At 40.6% G+C, this 19,555-nt stretch overlaps 2 protein-coding genes and 1 long non-coding RNA gene across 8 annotated transcripts in view; 1 reads left to right on the top strand and 2 right to left on the bottom strand.

The window, feature by feature from the left end:
- Positions 1-1,672: 1,672 nt before the first annotated feature.
- Positions 1,673-12,701, bottom strand: LOC111262503 (uncharacterized). Of its 2 annotated transcripts, none has more exons than XR_002681652.2 (2): positions 12,612-12,701; positions 1,673-2,386 (listed from the first exon to the last, which is right to left on the bottom strand). It is a non-coding gene; the product is annotated as an uncharacterized LOC111262503 (long non-coding RNA). The 2 variants fall into 2 exon arrangements; XR_002681653.2 differs by having other exon boundaries at positions 1,673-3,641; positions 12,612-12,694.
- LOC111262499 (uncharacterized) lies at positions 4,964-11,651 on the bottom strand. Its single transcript, XM_022836805.2, has one exon. The coding sequence runs from the start codon at positions 11,217-11,219 to the stop codon at positions 9,468-9,470; it is 1,752 nt and encodes a 583-aa protein (XP_022692540.1). The 5' UTR covers positions 11,220-11,651; the 3' UTR covers positions 4,964-9,467.
- The window catches only part of ifc (delta4-sphingolipid-FADS-like protein ifc), a 35,774-nt gene continuing 28,353 nt past the window's right edge, over positions 12,135-19,555 (top strand). For 3 of the 5 annotated variants that reach the window (XM_086969163.1, XM_086969162.1, XM_086969159.1), the window contains exon 1: positions 15,243-15,368. The gene's annotated coding sequence lies outside the window, so the exon portion shown is untranslated. Of the gene's footprint in view, positions 12,217-15,223; positions 15,369-19,555 lie in introns of those variants that run through there. The other 2 variants (XM_086969161.1, XM_086969165.1) reach the window with 2 other exon arrangements.

Below are 19,555 nucleotides of genomic sequence, written 5' to 3'. Positions count from 1 at the left end.
GTGCGGAACTGCGCAAAAGGCGGCCTACTCAGAAGCATCATAAGGCCATCAGTGTTGAATGAACATACGTCCGGATAAAGGTTACGCTGCCATTTAACCTATTAAACAGAGCCAGTTACTTTCAAGCATATTTTCATTTATCAATCAGAAGCTCTTCTTTTGGCAATAATTATCGAGTTTATACCTTGAAAAGATTACAATATCAGATCATAGCGGAACCTATCCATATAGACAGCTTCAAAAGATTCAAGGACAACATGTTTATGAAGTTCATGGCGCGAATAGTTTGAAGAATTAAATCAAAGCTATCTATAAAATCGAAAAAAACGAGAAAGTACTTGAAAAAAGAAAGTATGTCCATTCTTGGAGTTAGCCATTGTCGGCAAGCATAAGAAAGCGTATAAAATGAGAGCTCTAACGCATTACCAGTTTTGTAGACATGGACACTATCGAGCTAATAAATGCACTTAGTAGCCACAACTTTTCCTTCATTATCTAGTTGTAAAATATAATCCATCGTGGGCAACCGGAGTCAATAAAATGGCTTTTGTTTCTAAATCTGTAGCAATAATGGAATAGATTTTTCATGAATATTTAAAAAGTGCCTTTTAGGGCGTAAAAAAAGCCTGTAGAAATCTAAAAATTTCTTGCTCCCTTAACACATGTTACGTGTATACGAACATACGGTGAAATTTACATACGAAGCACAGGAGTTGTGCAACGCATGTTGTTATTATGGAAAAACTGCGTATTAATATCTGGAATTTTTCTTCACGAATTTTTCGGATATCGAATACTATTTTGCAAATATATAATAAATAGATATCAGTATACATTTTCGATGATTATGATGCTCTAAATAAATCGGGTTAAATTCTTCGTCTTTGGTTTAGTATAGGAAAGCTGTCTATTTAGATGACCAGCTATCTATTCCACTCCACAAGTAAACAATGACCACGAATACGCTTACACATTAGTATATACATAATACACAAAAACTATATTAAACTATGCATTACCTCTACAAAATATTATAGAATTGGTCCGGTAGCACACGATTGAGGTGTCTCAGAAATGATAAACACCATGAAATCGAAAAACAATGACTTTAGCCTTGATGCCGGTTTCTCCTTGATATTATTATTGAATGCGATTAGATATGCAGTCATCTTGCCGATAATACGATTTAACATTTTCAAGGGACCAAGTGATCAACTTACCCATTATCTGTAAGTTCAAGAACTTAAGTAATTATATATTCAAACGGCGTCGTTCTATCAACTTCGAGGTTTTAAGTTTGATCTCACAACCGTCTCTTAGAACTACTGTTTTAAGTAAAGCCGAGAAGTCTATTTTCAAAAAAGTGAAATGAATGTTACAAGAAAAAGAGCACATTAAGCAGATGGCAGTTTCGGAGCAATTAGCTAACTTGTAAACAACCTTCTTGCGTAAACGATTAGTTTTTGATAAAGATGCTATGAATTTATTTTAGTTGGAATGTTTCTACATTTCGAAAAAAGTGGGAATTGTTATTCACATTGTATGCACATCGGTAAAATATCTGAAATCCTTCTAGTACGTAGTTATTTTCGTAGTTAGTAGGAGGGCTATTAGCTTACACGCATACCTAAAAGAAATTCTACCAATGCTAACAGAACCGAAAGAATTCATATGGAGGTTGCGTGAGTACGACGCCGAGCGCGCACAGCTCACGTTCTTTATATTTTTTATAATTCTTCTCATTAATTCGGCAACCACTGTTTCCGTTTCACATATATTCATATATTAATGATATTATATTACCAATAATGATATTTCTTTGATTATGACCATTGCAGCGTAATGTCTAGCTTGCATAATTTTTGTTTTGTTGTACTGTATTTATGAGGCCAAACATTATCTGAAAACGGTTATCGGCTATTGGGTGCCCATATAACTGGTGCTCGTATATTTCATACTGGTAAATCTCATGCTCCACTTGTGACTTGGTTCGCTTTCTACGAGCCGCCAAAGATGTCTCAGCGAGAGTAAAACTTAGCTATACGTTTATACCTTTCCCAATGCCTATTGGTGAAGTTGTCGGGTCCGCGTTGGTCATCTTGTTAAAAGCTCACCAGTTCCAATACTTTAGCTGCACCCGGCTCATTTCATTTTCCTCTCCACAATTTGGATTTTAACTATACCGTAAGTCTTTCTCACGTCACTATGCAGTAATTAAACAGCTTTCTGTAATGCTCCAGTAGCCAAGAAAAGTTACATTCCGTCAAGGTGGACAAGTGTTTTTATAGGTACTACCTTTATACTATAGGTAAGACCTATAGTAATGATCTTGTAAGTCATTGTCCTTTTTCCACTGGCCTTGAGCCTCTAGCAACCTTCAAGCAGACTGAAAAGAAAGGGCCTTTTTAGTTAAATGTAGTTTTCGTGCCATCTACAGCATATGTGAGCCAGCCACATAGTAGGCATTAATACGACATTGTTATTATTGTGTTTGAGGGATAGTGAACGTATTTAAATAGGAACCTCCCACTACTGGTAAATTTGACCGTTTTCAATTATTAAAAGTGTGCATATTGAAACTTTACCACATTACAATTTTATTTTGCACCACCAAAAATCTACGTTTAACTTGTAATTTTTCTCGATAGTTTTTATCAGGCACTGTTAAGGAAAATACGTAAAGTGTCGATGGTTTCACCAGAACGGTTCAAATATGCATGTATGATGGCTTTGCTAAATTCATTTATTTATGACGCCGCGCTTAATGGATAGAACTTTTATTCTGCTGGTGTAAAATTCTTGACTTGATTAGGATAAAAGTATCACGCAAATGAGCATCCTAAATGGTAGACTGCGTATTTCGTTATTATAAGATGAATCATATTCCTTTCAATGAATGTAGCAAGTGCCCATGAAAGCCACTGATGCAGAACGACAGCTGCTTGACAGCGTAGATGTTGTCCAGAATTGTTATTTTACAGTCAATTCTAGGACAGTCGCATTCTGTGTTAAATGAATCACAAAGATTTACTGTGAAAATACATTCTGGCACCATACCTGCTTATCTCATAGAATCATAGTAACATTAGTAAGAAAGCACTGGAAGTAAACATTGGTATTTGCTGATAATACTAGAGCGCAACAAGCTCTGGATTTAGTTGGACGATAATTAGGATTCTGCTGCAGTAATGACGAGCATCGCACATTATACAGCATAACTCGTATATTATGTATATTTAATACAATAAATTTGTTCTTCGAATTTCAACAAATATTAGCTAACATACTCAATAAGGTAGCAATATCTAACGGCTTAGGTACCGCACGTAAGGTTCGAGACATCTACTTATCAGTGAAGAAAGTGCAGTGTTTATTTTCTAACAATAGCTTCAATCTTAAAAACGGACGCTTCAAAAACCTGCCAATTTTCAGTGCAGAAGAAAATTTCTACCGTGTTAAATACATTTAAGGCACAGTTCAGCTTTTATTTGAATTTATCTATTGAAAGTCTTGTAACCGCCGAAGGCTTATAGTTTCAAATATTAGCTTTCCGTTTTCATATTTTTAGAATGATTTTTGTAGGCATTGGTTACAAGCAAAAGATTTTTTTAAGTGGCCAGCAGGGAAACTTTCCAAAATACCTGAAAGATAGCAGAGTAAAAAAGTCGGTCAGATTTGTGGTGGTCGTTTTTTACCCAAATGAGACAGACCTTAAGTATCGTTCACTTATTATGGGTAAACTTTAAAAATTGTGAGAAGCTAAGGTGGAGTTTTCTTAAGAAGCCACAACGCTTTTCAGACCTGTTGATGTAAAACTCTACTGCCTTCTAGGAAGTCGAGTTACAGCCATATCGCTCGTTTAGTTCGTCCCCTGCCTGCGCACTCTAGCCTACTGAGTCATTTCCAGTACGTTGGATTAAATATTTCCTTATTAATTAGAGCTGTAGGCTGGTTTCCTTTTTTGTTTCCTAATTTGGTCTCTCGCCAACGACTGAATTATCAAAGCAAAATTTCCCCGATTTTGCCATAAAAAGCTAAAATAGTTTGTCATAGCTGCAAGCGGCGTTCCAATCAAATTTAAGCCTATTACCGCCCACCATTACGTGCCTATCGGCGTGTTTATGAAAGATGACACATCTCAAAAAAACTATGCTTGTTAACCAAATAGTTTACCGCTATTGGGCTTACCTTATTCTATTGTTTTCGTCGAGGTAAGTGGTTAAATACAACTATCTCGTTAGCCGTACAAACCTCATAAGGTTTGCAAATGTCTCATATTCGCCAACCTTACAAGATAGCCGATTCCCTATAGTACGTTACCTTTCAGAACAAGCCGATGAGAATTAGGTTTTTCACTTACAAGCCGCTATTATTGCAGCTATGTCTTTTCTTTCTTCGCTTTACTAAATAGATAGCGTGAGTTCACGCTATTCAACACATCGTCCGCAAAATGGCTTCTCTGGAGCAGCGGGTGCTTTCAAACTAAACCTGAGAGTAGACAGAATATGTTATTCGATGTCTATATTGTTCAGGGGCATTTTTGAGACCCAGGGGCGTTCGAGTTTTCTGCAGTAGTAATCAAATGTTTCAATTGTTGCCTTTCTTATCAGCATAAGCTTTGGACGTAAGACACAACACCCATTGTGTGACTGAACGTATATACACCATACGAGTCCTATCACACACTTGAATACCTCCTACTCTTTCTCAGTGTTTTGAGCGAAAGCACTATATATATACATAAATATATATGTACATGTATATATATTCGCCGTAATGTGTAAAAACCCATTTAACGCAACTACTCTAACGGTTATCAACTGCATACTAAGCGTCTTAGTAATAATTTCTAGATAAAAGATCATGTGGTTAGAATTCGTAGTACTTAATGCATTTTAATGCTATGTATATCCAAACTATAACCGTTTCTCCTACCTACTTAAGAGCAAAATAACGCTAAAGGTAAATAGTCACACCGGAACACAGTTTCTTGTTCTTCTATTATATTCATCGTATCAACACTGACCGCTGCAATTGCTGCGTTCATGTCTTTATTATAGTCGTCATCATCTTCATTTACCATTATTACTTTCGTCATTGTTCTTAACTTCCATGCTTCTCGTGTAAGCCTTTAGGTGAGTTTCCTTTAGTCACTTCCTCGCTTCGTTGGCTTTTGTTTACTCTGTCATCTTTCCTGTTTTCTCTACATCGGCCCATGGATTTGTTCAGGTTCCGTCTTTAATTTTTTCGTTTATGATAATGTCCTCTTCTGTTATAGTGGCGGTCGTTTAATGTTTACTATGACTCTGCGTTGTCATCTTTCTCTCGTATCAAATTAAGTACAGGAAATCCAATCCATATTTTTTTCGTCAATCTGCTTACATTTTTCGTATAGCCCACCTTGTGTTGTATCCTTTCTAACACACATTTCTCCATTTATATATATGGTATTTTTCCTTCATTATGGGACATCGTTTATTTTATTTTAAATACTTATATCTCTTCAGTTGTTTTCGAGTTCATTGTCATTAGGCTGATGTGTGTGGATATATATTTATATCATAATATGAATTCAAGGTAATAATCACCATCACATATTACATAATCATGCACTTCGATTATTTTATTTTAATAATTATTTAATATCTACACAGAAAAGGCTATGTACATACTCTGATGAAGGCTGCCACCGCATTCTACACGCGTAGGCCTCCTGTGGTACAGCCTAAAAGCGCCCAACCCTTCTCAGACGTATGGCCTGGCATACGTCATTTGTCAATCGATGCAAAAATTACAATTTTTATTTTTAGACCTAGAAACGCTTTCGAAATTTTTGTCTTCAGTCAAAATATCTGCTCGCTTTCGAGAGAACCATTGACATGATAGGGTAAGCATTCTCGGTTCAAGCGTCTTACTTCAATTACAGTCTTCAGCATGCATGGATTAACGCCATCTTCATATGGCTTTGGGCTCATTAACTAATCATTCCTCGTGTTCATGTTAACTGTCGTTATTCACATTTTTTACTTAACTTTATACACAATTTAAAATCGGACTCGCCAAAGGTAGATAATTATTATTGTTACTATCATATATGTACTCACGTGTCGATATCGCTTCGATCCTCTTCCTATTTAAATATATAGACGTGGGTATTTAGCTTTATTCGTCAAGTCTGACCAAACATAGAATTGTATCAAGCGACGCGCTCTTGTTGCCATTATTACCTAACTTTCGGGTACAGTTTTTGCTATAACATAATAGTGCATACTTTGGTTGATGTAATTAGGCATATGTTATGTACCTAGCTAGCATTTGATTTTGGCCACTTAATTGTTATTTTTCGGTCGTCCTGAATAGCCTTATCGGCAAATGTAATTGCAGCCATTGACGTTTCCTTCTCATCGCTCGACATATAATCGTTCTATGTACTTTGTCCTTCCATATTTTTATTTTCTATTATGATGTTTTTATTGTTATTATAATTTTATTGTTGTATAAATGGTTTATGTCGCCATTCAGTGTGTTTTTAGTGTCATCCAATTGTTTTTAGTTGTTGCTGCTATAACGGTGAATTACACTGCTTTAATTCATCCTTTGCCGTCCATTTTCTTTAAGCACCTGCTTGAGAATAGCTTCGTCATTCGTCAATGAGCTGATATAATAAATTACGATTGTTCGATAACAACTTGCAACTTTAACAAAACAAAGCGCCGCTTCCCCCATGCCTGCTCCCGACGTTACCTCTAGCTCTTCAACAACCAGCAGTAGTTAGAATTTGTCGATTGATCAATCAGTATACTTATCCTCTATTGCCGTTTGACCACTCAATTAGTTAGTCAGTCACGTCTGCCTGCCCTCCTTTGGAACAATGTATTACGGTTCAAGATGGGCTCATTATGAATCGGTTACTATGGAGTTACCAGTCATAGATTAGTCGACTGCCTAGTTCGAGTGACAGTTAAATATGAGATGATAGCTTCATAAGGTGCCGTGGCGCCTTTCTATCCAACAAGAAACATACGAACGAACAAACGAGAATTTGTTGCGCTCAACAAACTGTTTATATATAGTTGATAATATTAATAATTTATTGTAGCGTAATAATCGTAATTAGGAACACCAACTATTTATTTGCCTGATTAAGAACACGGTGGCGATGGCAGGATTGAGCGAACTTATTTTTGGCATCGCACTGGGGTAAAAGCAGCTGGGCTGGGCCAAGCAACGAGAGGAGCAAAAAAGGAGGGAGCAATTACTATGATGGTGGATGTTACGCGAAGAGCTACCACTGGTACAGGTGCGTATCAGTAAGATACAGTGCGTAAATATCTGTGCGTGGCAAGGAAAGCCGCATCGAAACACGGAGGTTTTCCCTTTTCCTTTTAAAGAAGGACGAACTTTCTTTCTTACATCCGTCATTGTTAAGTTCATGACATTTAGTAGAGCTTTTTTTATTAGCAAAAGGGTTAAACTCACCGGTTTCGATATGTGAATTACTTAGGCGCGTTTGAGCAAGAACAATGGCATGTTACTAAAAAATGCATAAAAGCAACATTGTATTTATGAATAGGTCGGGAAATGCACTGACAACAAGGACCGTGCAAGAACGAAGGAAAAACGTTGATAGAAATAAACACGAGGCTAATAATAAAAAATAACAGAGCGATTACCTAAATTGAAGCTGGGGGCTACGATAATTTCTGGCTTTTCATTTACAATGATCGCCCACTTGCAGGCGTCAACGAACCAATTACGTGCCCGTATACGATCGGTAATTGTAGATCGCGCTTTGTTGATCGTCACATCAGTCCTCCTGTAATCAATTTAGCTAGGTAGGACAAGGCTAAGTTGCTCTCTATTTAGGTTGAACTGAATAGGCATAATGGCCAGAAAAACTCGACAGCAGCAAAAGGCTGAACCATTTTTTTTCTATCCAAAGGTCTTTTCACTCACAAAGGTACACATTTGCCGTATTGCTTTTAGATATAGTTGGCAATAAAAAATGCAAGTGAAATGATCGTAATAACACGTCGTCATGGTATTTTGATCGGCAACACTGTAACTTTCTTGTACGACAATACGGTTATGACCAAAGCCGATTATGCGAGCTTAAATTATTGTGATCATATAGACGCTTTTGTACAAACACACATAACAAAACAAAAGAACAAATAAGCACGCACACACAAACATGCCTGCTGCTAAAGGTCTAGCGGTTAACGTTAACCTCTACAGCGGCCTAACAACTAAGCTTTCCCTTTGGTTGTACAAAGGTTTGTTTGTTGTTTTTGCTGGAGGGGGATTGGGATTCTTTTCAACTCGAAACACGACGCAAGTTTATAAAAGCAAACAAATCCTATAACTCTGAGAAAAACGACTACTACGTAGAAGCAAGTATATATATATATATATATATATATATTTGTGTATGTAAAGACTATGAGCATCCGGCCACTTTGTTTATCTAGCTTTATGTACGTATATGTAATAGAAAATCCTTGAACGCCGTTATGGCGCTTTTTTCGCTTCTTTCCCTGTGTATTAATGGTACTGTCACCCACTCACTTCTTTCTCTCTCTTTCTCTTTCGATAAATAGTTTAGATAGCTGTAATAACATACACAACGTGTACCTTATTCTTTCCGTCATGCTACCAAGAGCCCACGCAGAGCAGATACACCTGAATATTAACTCTTTTAGGCTGGTGTGCTATTGTAATACATATATATATATATATATATATATATATATATATTTTATTTGACCACATATATTTAAGCTTGTGGCGCCTGTTCTCACCCTTTGGCAGTTTCTCACAGTGGCCTACGATGAGATGCATTGGTAGGTTTATTAACGTGTTCACGTTTTCCTTTTACATTGTTTATTGTAAGTTTTTTTTCAATTTTTTATTTGCATCGTTTCGTGTCGGCGGTGTTATGTCTGCACGTCTTTGTATGTCTGTGAATGTGCGTACATGTATCATATAGAACAGATATCGATATATGCCTGCCCATCTTCCTAAAGATGCGAGGGACGTGCTGTTTTTAAATTGTTGTTTTTTAATCAATGAGGGAGATTAGAATCTGCTCTACTGTATTCTATCATAAAAACGCTAATAAAGAAATTACGTACACTGTTTTGTTGTCTGTTTATAGCATGAATGAAGGACAGATTAGGGTTAGCTGTCGATTGTTTATTACCGAATTTCATAGCGCGATTTATGATGTTGTGGGTGGGATATTTTTCTTGTCCTTTTTTGTGTAACAATATTCGTTGTAGCTATAATGGTTATTGTGGTACTAATGGTCATGATTGGCTGTAGCGATTTATGATTTCTGGTTGATTCCTGGCTCAGCTGACGCGCACACTCGTAGTGAAGCAACTAGCAAGAAGGCCACAGGGCTTCTGTACAGCAGTGGCAATAGCGCGCACCACTGGCCTGGTTACAGGCGTCAGCCACAGACACTACTCGTCCTGACTCCTGGTTCTCTTCAGGATCGGCTCCTCCTTCGAGTCCGAGTTGTTCAGACTGAGACGGTGGTGGGCGCGTTTCTGTGGAGACGAAGCCTCGTCCTCAGCGCCACTGCCGTCGCTAGCCGCCCCTTCTTCTTCTTCGCCACCCTCCTCCGCTTCGGTCTGAAGCTCCTCATCCCTCTGCTCTCCAGCTTTTTCCTGCATCGTCTCTACGTCGAGTTCAGGACCGTTGGTGTTCATGTGTTCACTGCTGCTGCTGCTGCTGCTGCTGCTGCTGCTGGTGCTGCTGCTACACGTTCGTTCAACTGCTGCTTCTCCGTCTATCTTGGCTGTCCGATCGTTCGTGGCAGCCGTTTTCGAAATCCTGGAACCGCTGTTATCACGAGCCACAATTGCTGCAACAGCTGCTGTTGTTGGAAGCACAATATTATCCTCGTCAACAACGTCGTTTTGTTCCGCACCAACGACAAAGTCCTGACTTGTGCCCACTGTAACGATTTTTCGATTTTCGTCATTCTCATCAGCATCGCCCGGTCGTGAACGCCGCCCACCAACCCGATGCCGGACATCGCCGTTACAGCCAGTCTGTTCAGTTTCCATTGGTTCTTTAACATCTTTACTTCCACTAGTGATATGGCTACTTTTACCACCAGCAGAAGAAGTTCTACTTCTGAATGCGGAAGAGGTAGATTCGCCACGTTGGCGTTTAGAAGCTTCGATGAGAGCTTGATACGCAAACCTAAGTTGTTCGTGAGTCTGAATTAGGCCCACTCGGTCTCTGCGCAATTCTAACAAGATATGTTGTACATTTATATCGCCATTGTCCTTTACTGTACCATCCTCAAGCATTTTAAGAACCAAGTCCACAAGACAGAAGGTGCCAGATCGGCCAATACCAGCACTACAGTGTATTACCGGAGGACCTTTCTCCTTATCTCCTTCGCTGCCTGAGAGTAGACCTGAGCCGCGTACAAGTTCGAGAAATTCAAGAAAATCGTCAGGACTATTCGGAACACCAAAATCTGGCCATTCAGTATACTGGAACTGTATTACATCGCGGCTATCGCCACTTTTGCCATCTGCTAAACGCATCGTGCGCCGAATGTAGCTATCGGTCTCATCCTCAGATAGAAGTTCGACACTGAGTTCGAGTTCTTCGATATCAAGCGGTTCGTCAGAATCTGGCCAGTATTTATGACATTTGAGTCGTTGCTTTTCAATGATCTTGTTGAGCATGATGATGACAGGCGCCCGTTGTTCCCATACCATTAGCCAGAAGTGTCCAACTGTCTCTGGAAGGGGTCCTTGCGTCAATATATAGCTTCGTCGGGCCCGTTCGTAGACTAAATGGTTTGCATTGATATAGTCTACATCTCCCCGAGATAGGACAACACGCGAGTGCTCAAATGCCAGCACATCCGTGTACCTGTTGAGCTTGCGGTTGTCGAGCTTTTTCGCTTCTGCAAACAGGACCCCACTTTCAGCAGCGAGTGGGTTGGGATTTGGAGTACTTTGAAGTCGCAGGTCGACGTACTTTTTTTGCCAATCCCCGGCACGTTCAATCTCATCGAATTCGGCCTCCATGCTAAGGGCCGCCACGGTCTGGCCTCCACGCACCCCCAGGCCACCGGCGGCCGGATCGTCCCGAGGACTTTGCGGCGGGGACGCACAGCGGCTGATCTTGGCCGATGATAGAAAGCACGACAGTTTGGATAGGGCCTTACGCCCGATCTCTATCGCCATGAAACACACTCACGCCAAGCACCGGATACCCCAGTGTCGTAAATATTCGACCAAAACTTATGTGAATTTTGGAATGAAGCTCCCCTTAGTGTATTCGTACCAGTGACGATACGATGTGACATCGAAAACAAGCACACTGCATCGCCCAGCTTGAGACTTCTGTTAGTCGCAGGAGTAGTCACTGCTACAAAACAACAGAACAGCTGGTAACGTTCCGATCGACGACGACGACACGCAGACGTGAGAGCCCTATGGCAGCCTAAGCGTGGGGAGAGACCAACAACGTTGCCGACTGATGCCAACAACGCGTTCGTAACAGCAAATTCTACGAGACAAGACAAACGATGGCGGCGACGAAAACGCCGCCGTTGACACCGCCAATGATAACGAACATTCGCTGCTCACTGGCCGCTTGGCTAACCTCCTAACGCCGCTAATAGAAACATCAGCGAGATTATTAACAGATACGGCGAGCCCCTTCTTCCTTCTTGTCCGGCTTCCTCAATAGCAATAGAGTAGCAGCTTCTTTCATTAACTACTACTACTACTACCTTTACAACTACTATTACACGCAGTAACCTCCGTCGAAGCTTTTGTACACTAGATTCGTAACTCGTTCACGCACTGACACGACGTAGAGTCATTCGCGTTAAGTCCTCACCGTCAAAGGGAGAAGTGTGAAAAAGCGTTTAAGATAGCACGGCACAAACTATAAAAACTGCACGATAAACGAGATGGTAAAATCGATAATCCTACTCCGTGTTCGAACAGTACGTTGACATGACAACGGCCACAAAGATAACACGTTTAGCACAACTGTAACGGTAGTATTAGTGCTAATAAAGAATATCTGTCCATGCATGGAGCTGATAGCAAACAGGAAATTGTAGCTACGATATAGATCTCCATACGACACACAGTTCCAACGCAAAAGATGAAAAAGAACTGAAAACTTGTTGATTGACTTCCGCTCCGCTCGTTCCGCGGTAACGGCTCGGTACGTAGTTTGTTAGACTTATTATTATTAAAATTGTTATTATTAGTATTATTAATATTATCACTGCTATTATTATTGTGAGTAATTTTAGTCGTCTGCCTTTGGCACCCGTTGTCCTTCTCTCTGTCCGTGTGGCGGGTGTGCGCGTATCTCGACAACCTCTATGGTGAAGTAGAATCGTATCGCTGCTACCAACAGTACTATTAGGCTGTCGTTGCAAGTTAATGCTACTGTTGCCCTTTAATGGCCTGCAAAGGCTTATGGCTTACAAGAGAAAAGTTTTTTTTTGTTTTTACCAAGACGAGCATCATTGAAACGACAACTCAAGATGTACTTAGTAAGTCAGTCACAATCACAGTTGATCACCTACAGTGCGAAAACTATACAATACGAACCGGTGGCCCAAGCAGGCGGACAGATGGATGGTATTCTTCCCCTTTACATTTGTTACTCACAACAGAGTAATGGTTGAATACGGCCAAGTCCCGTAGCGTTGATCACTGCCAGTGCTAAAGACGCTAAAGCCAGCAATGAGCCACTTGAATCCGTGAATAACGGACGAAGCCCAGGGGCAATATTCAGTCACGCACAGATACAAACCAAAAGCGATAACGAGAAGAGTCAGGTTCGTGGCTATCGGTAGGCAGCGAGGCACTCTGTTCCAGCCTCTACTGGTTCCATGCAGCACAGAGACGCAGCGACTAACCACCGATCGCAGCAGCGCAGCCGATAGAGAGATCGCCGCGATGTCGCTGATGATGGTGATGCTGTAGGCGGTACGGCTTCGCTGCCGCCGCTGCTGCTGGTGCTGCGGCGATGACGACGACGAAGACGGCGGAATGCAGCAACGTTCTCACAGCGTTGCTGAGCCAGACTCGAAATATCGGTCGGTTCAGTCAGCTTAACTAGGCAGTTTCGCCTTGCAAATAGCAGCCTGTAGTGAAGTGGGGACGATGGCGATCGTTCTTGCACCAGTGGCGCCAATAACATCAACACATCACCGAAGGAAACCGTAGTCGCCAAACTATAGAGAATAGTAGAAATATAGCGCCCGCGGCGGTAACAACGATTGCACACGATAACGCAACATCCAACTGCGTCATGAAGGGATGGGTATTCACGTTCAACAATACGAATGTCGACATACAATTGAAGGAGGTTGATCGACTACTTACTTACTCAATGAGGAACTCATTCAACAACAACAACAACAAACTCTATACAAGTAGAATACAGCATCCAGTGTGTTGTTGTAGCTCTCGCGGTGGGAGTCACTCACTTCGACAGTCTTTTCCGAGACGGACAGCAGCGATGATGGTGGCGCCAGGAGCAGGCAACTACCGAGCAAACTACGCTCTTCTCGCGTATCCCACTTATAGGAAGCATGTGATCATCATCGTCGTTGTCGTCCTGCTGCTGCTGCTGCTGCTGCTACTACTGCTGCTGCTGCTGCTGCTATTACTACTACTACTACTACTACTACTACTACTACTACTACTACCACTACTACTACTACTACCACTACTACCACTACTGCTACTACTACTACTACTGTTCGATGAAAGTAATCCGCACTCTGCGGCAGCTGTTGATACAGCAGTAGTAAACAGTGTAAGCACAGTAATGATAGCGTTGGTGCCGGCAGTAATAGGACATCGCACTGGCCTTCAGTTTCACTTATTTGTGCTGATAGCAGAAGCAGTATCCTCGCTAGAGTCTGCAGTATTCAATGAGCTCGGTTGTTAGCGTTCTTTCGTCTATTTTCCTGTGTATGAAAATAACGTCAGTCTTCAAAGCCTGCCTTCCTGTTGGCTGTTGCAACTGCACCGCAAAGAGCGCTTTGAAGTCAAACAGTTGAGACCTGGATGAATAGGCCGTACGCTGTAGTAGACCGTAACGGATCACAACACAGCAACAGCGAGTACGGCGGCACCAGTCTACAGGTATTCAAGTTTTGTGTGCGGTAACGTTTGCAGGACACAGCCGAGTAGCGACGATGTTTAGTGCTCACGGAGAGACCGGTAGACGCCACACAGGCTCACAGTACACGGCGAGCCTTCTCTTTCTGTCACAGTCCTAGTTCAGTGAAGATAGTGTTGATTGCAGCCACTGGTGGCGTTGACGGGCGTCGAAACGACAGACGACACCACCATTACAAACGCGGAGCTCACGAACACACGACAAACCGGCACACAGACAGATCGACCGCATGCACTCAGCAGCGGGCCATTCGGTTGTCGCTGCTGCCTAACGATTGCACGGCGGCAGCAGTCTGTGTCAAAACATTTTCAATATATCACACCGCGGCTGATCCTGCTTCGAGCAGAAGCCAGCGGGCGAACATGCGGAGAACAGACACAAACACAGACACAGACGCACACTCTCACAAGCACAAACACATCCAGAGAGAGACATTCAAATAGAGATTTCTCTTTGCTATACGGGCTCTGCCCGCTGCGCAGTGTCGAGCCAACGCCGCTCACTCATTGAGAGCACTCGCTCATGTCACACCGCAATCGCTAGAAGCAGCACCATCGTCGTCGGCCAGAGGCCAAACGAAGGCGGACGACTGCCTACTCGCTCGCTTCATCGATTGGCGGACAGAAGGAACGCGGGAACAACACAACAGCAACAACAACAACAACAAAGATGGCGCCTATCACTGCTAGCACCAACCGAGCGACAAAAACGACGACAATATCACTCTCTCCCTGTTTATTTCGGCACCGCTGACCGAGTCATTTCTCAGTCCGGTCGCGTAATGTCTATCATTATTGTTATTATTAGTTCTAGCAGTGGTAGTGAAGACGATGATTTTGCGCATGTAGACGTGTGGGCTGAACGCGCGCTGATTCGCGCGAACGACGTCCCCTTCCCGTCCGTCCGCTTCTTCCCAGCTACTAGGAGAAACGGACAGCCAGGCAGACATATGCATGCTGTTACCGCTGCGAATAGAGAGAGGGTACATACAGTATATATCGAAGGAGTTCATGGAACAGATTCTGAAAATGGGCGGAAGGCACAGTAGGTAATAATTGTTGAAGCGACATCAGTAGAATCGTAAACAAGCAACACCTCCACCCCACCCCCCGATACAACAATCAGATCGTGTTCCATCGAGTTGCTGACTGGATCTACACGATGGGCAACAGGTATTGCATTTTCACAAGAAAACACCCCAGACGGATCAACAGCGAAAGAGCGCCAAGTTTAAAAGAACTGCGCAGCGCGCAGTTTGATGTACTAGGCCTAGCAAGCTACCTTTAAGTGCTTCAAATTCTCCGTCACGATCCTTATCACTTTCGAACACACTTTTATTCGCAACAATGTTCTCACATTGTTGTAGTTTTAATCAAAGTGAATAGAATGCGGAGTTTATTATCGGTATTGGTGTATCATACGAACGCAGAACTGCTCGATGTTTGTCCACCATCAACTAGGCGATCTTTTTAAATGAACAACCAGAGAAATTCTCGTTAACCAGCCGATTATTTTTCAAAACATAATAAAAACAGGAAACAGCTGTTTAGCAAGGGCGCGACTTTCGATAAGCTTATTAATAAATATAGCTCAAATTAGATTTCGCGCATTACTGTAAACGGTGAAAAGTATTCTTCTTGGAACTCTGTTATGGCTTAATTCAATGAATCGTTTTATTATATGTGTTGCAAGCGTATGTATTATATCAGTTAGAAGTTAGTATTACATGAGTAGACACATACTATTATTTAAGTTTTCTTAAAGCTCCAGTGGGAACGGGACATAACAAAGACCCTCGATAGTGTGGGTTGCTTCGCTTAACACAGTTCCTACACTACTGCAAATATAGTGGTGGACGTATTTATTGTACCTGTAATAGAACCACTTAAATTTAAGGGCAGTTTGATTTCAACACAGCTTCCAATATATAAACCAGAGAATACTTCTGAACTGATGGCTTAATTCATTACTATTTACTCGAGGACCTCTGAGGTGCGCTAACAAACCAGCCTGATATGGACTGTCGACGTAGACTGCTCTATTAGAGAAGGATGAAAAAAATCTTCGGTATTTGCATTAAATAGAATCACGAAGTAATCAAGTACAGGATAACGACGTAAAATTATTTTATATTTAAGATATGTATGGATGATCGTGTGATTTGATAAGCTTATAAAAACATAAAAAGTAATCTCAATGTGAGTGCATTAGACACATTGGCGAACATAAAAGTATCTAGTCTTCGTATTAACATACTTAACACCTAATCGCTGCCTTTTAGTTTCTCGCTACATTTCCTGAGATCTATAGGATCCCTTTCTGGAAAAGGATACAATTAAGCGTTTTTCAAGACTCACGTCGTGAATAACATCGTGTTCTGCTTAAAGCATGGATAAAGGCTTGACTATGATAAGATGATTTCATCTTTAAAATTACGGGTGATACATCTGATTCTAATAGAAACAGTAATTTAAAAAGTAAGATTCTAGCATTCACTCGGTTGAGATAATAGGCCGATCAAATATAGATCGAGAAGAACAGTATTTGGCAGCTTTTTATGATCCGCTGCAACTTTGCACTACTTGGTTGAGATATAGTAGTATCAATCTATATTTTTCCTTGGTATTGCAAATCGTTCCGAGTGTTTAAGCCGGTCTACCGTGCGGGCAGATATATGTTTTATAAGAATTTTACTATGTTTATAATTTTTAAGAAAAAATGATTTTTGAAATATATGATATTACATTTAATAAGTTTAATAAAGTATTTATTTTATCTAATAAGGCTACAGACAATTGAAGACAACTATCTAGTTCTACGTCTGCATATGAAAAATAGAAAAAGTCATTTTCTTTAAAATTAATACAAATTTAGCGATTCCGTTATTTTCTCATCTGAGGTAATAGACGAGTCGCGTATAGATCTAGGAGTATTGAGTAAGTTTTTGGAAGCCGCTACAAAGTTCCGCTGATATGTTAAACTATGGTCGTATTAAATCCTTCCTGCTCGTTATATTATTATATATTTACGAATTTTATACCGGTTCTTACAGCGCCTTTTACGGCGGCTTTTACAGCTAGGCTTCAAAAGTGGCCTACAGCTATGCATGCCTACGCAGGCATATGACCCCGGACATAGCCTTAGGAGTTACAAACGCATCACAGAAACGGAGAGTGATGCACATGCATATCGAGAAAACAAATCGATATATCCTTCCTATTTTTATAATGCAAATATGTTTTCATCAGTTTCAAAAGGAATCATGAACAGAGCTTCTATAATGTCGGTGTATGGTGTTGTTTTTTCTTTTAAATCACTCAGATTTTTCCATCAGAACAGAACCTGCCGCTGCTGCGCTTCGCTTAGAGGTTTCTTAGGCCGGAATTTCTAAGATCCCAAGCTGTTACTATACAAGAAATCTTTTAAACCCTTTAAAAGAAAAATCTTATATATCTTTTTAGTGACGGCTGGCAGCATGCGGTTATGATCAGTGTTTGTTTCTCCAACGTGTTAATAATAGCGCGCAATATTTACTTGATCTGAAATGACGATTATCTTTTCAATGTGCGAGCAAAATCCATGGGCCATTCTCTAGTATAATCTCAGGAGGAACACACAGTATAATAGCTCTTTGTCGATAGTATTGCGTTGCGCAGTACTCAGTAGAAAATTCTCATTACTTCAAGACCAATTAGGCTCCTTTTTAATCGCAATACCGATAGTGCTCAGAATCGAATGAGGTAAAAATTCGTTTCCGTAGAGTGCAGTAGGCTTGAAGTGGTTCTTTGCAGGTAAAAACAAATGGAGATTAAGTGAGTTTTATCGTAAAAGGATCGTAAGTATTCTGGCGTAGCAGTGTATGAAGCTCTTGCTACGAAAGTATCTTCGCCTGAGAACGCATGTGACCACATCTTCATATTAGAGACCACAAGTTTAAATTCAATTGACGTATGCTATTAAAGAGCAGCTTATATTCTTTAGCTACTGAGAAGTGTACTCTATAGTACACTCTCATTGTTATAATTATTGTATTGATGGTGACGCTGTCACACAGAATTAATTAATCAAATCTTTTTAAATCCTCAGTGCAAAAAAGACGAATCTCTCCTTGTTAACTGTTCACGAATGCCGTTGAGAATCTGCGTTGGTACTATGCATTTTGTCGGAACGGTACGAATGAAACTCTATTAAATCTCGAGTAACGAGATATTCATTACCGAAGGTGGTTACAGGCAGCTTCAATCTATCCCTGCATTGCCGTACTCTTGTAGGCGTAGAACCATTGCTCAAATGATATGTCTTGTCTGTAGGCAGATGTGATTATATGAAGCTAACTACCACTAAGGCATGGTTAGATTACCAGCGATAAAAAGATTAGATATATAAAATGCGTGATGGCCTGTAGCGCAAGATGCTTTTAAGCATTATTAAATCCAAAATGTTCCGAGTAGACAGACATAAGAAATGAATAAATAGAGAGGAAATATAGAAAAAGAAAAACCCGCCTCGAGAATAATGATAACCTGCGTGGGGCGTGGTAATAATTATTTTACACTGTTTGTGTAAAGACGGCGCATTGCGTCGGCAAGAATTATAAATGTGATTGCAAATCCAGATTTACGATAGATGTCTTGCGAACGAGTAAACAGAGCGCTCTTTCAGCTGTTAATAGCAACTTCAAAATCAAGAAAACAGACACTGTTACAGAATATAGGCGATAGATAAGACGTGCATATATATTCCGGCGTTACTGAAGTGCTTGCAAATAGGTATGTTATCTGAGGCTTTAATTGATAGGGGACCTAAGCGAGAACAGCTTACGAAAGTCGTTAGATAAATAATAGACGAATTACAACATTTAAAACAAATATTTGCCGTTATGAATCAAAAAGTAACTTCTTCGAGTTTCAGTATTTGTACCAACAGAACTCGATGAGGGGAAAACTTCGTACAATCGATTTGTACGGTCACATCTCATAGAAACTAATTTGACTGAACGCTGTGACCATTGCCAGAAATGATGAAAGTCTGACACCATTGAAATCTTGTATGATATTGACATCTCCGATCGTACTTTGGACGTTCGTATACAGATTTATTTAAGTAAATGTGAGTCAATCGAGCTGGAGTTACCTTTATAGTAATTGTAATGGTGATGATTTATAGCTAGTCAAATGATTCCGGTGGGACCACCTGTTTAGCAACCATGCCTAGTTACCTGTAGATAGTTGGGATGCTAGGGTTCGAATACACATTCAACAAGTGGCTGGCTGAGTATTTTTAATGTGAATAATTTAGGCGAAATTCTATTTCGTGCTAGCTATGTTTTCTGAAGAACTTACCTCCGGAACACTTTCCG

Source organism: Varroa jacobsoni, unplaced genomic scaffold, assembly GCF_002532875.2.
Source record: "Varroa jacobsoni isolate VJ856 unplaced genomic scaffold, vjacob_1.0 scaffold_669, whole genome shotgun sequence".
Classification (NCBI taxonomy): Eukaryota; Metazoa; Arthropoda; class Arachnida; order Mesostigmata; family Varroidae; genus Varroa; species Varroa jacobsoni.
This window is presented reverse-complemented; position numbering and strand designations above follow the sequence as displayed.

Bases quoted from the DNA above. Each gene is read 5' to 3' on its own strand.
- LOC111262499 (XM_022836805.2), bottom strand. From the start codon at position 11,219: ATGGCGATAGAGATCGGGCGTAAGGCCCTATCCAAACTGTCGTGCTTT.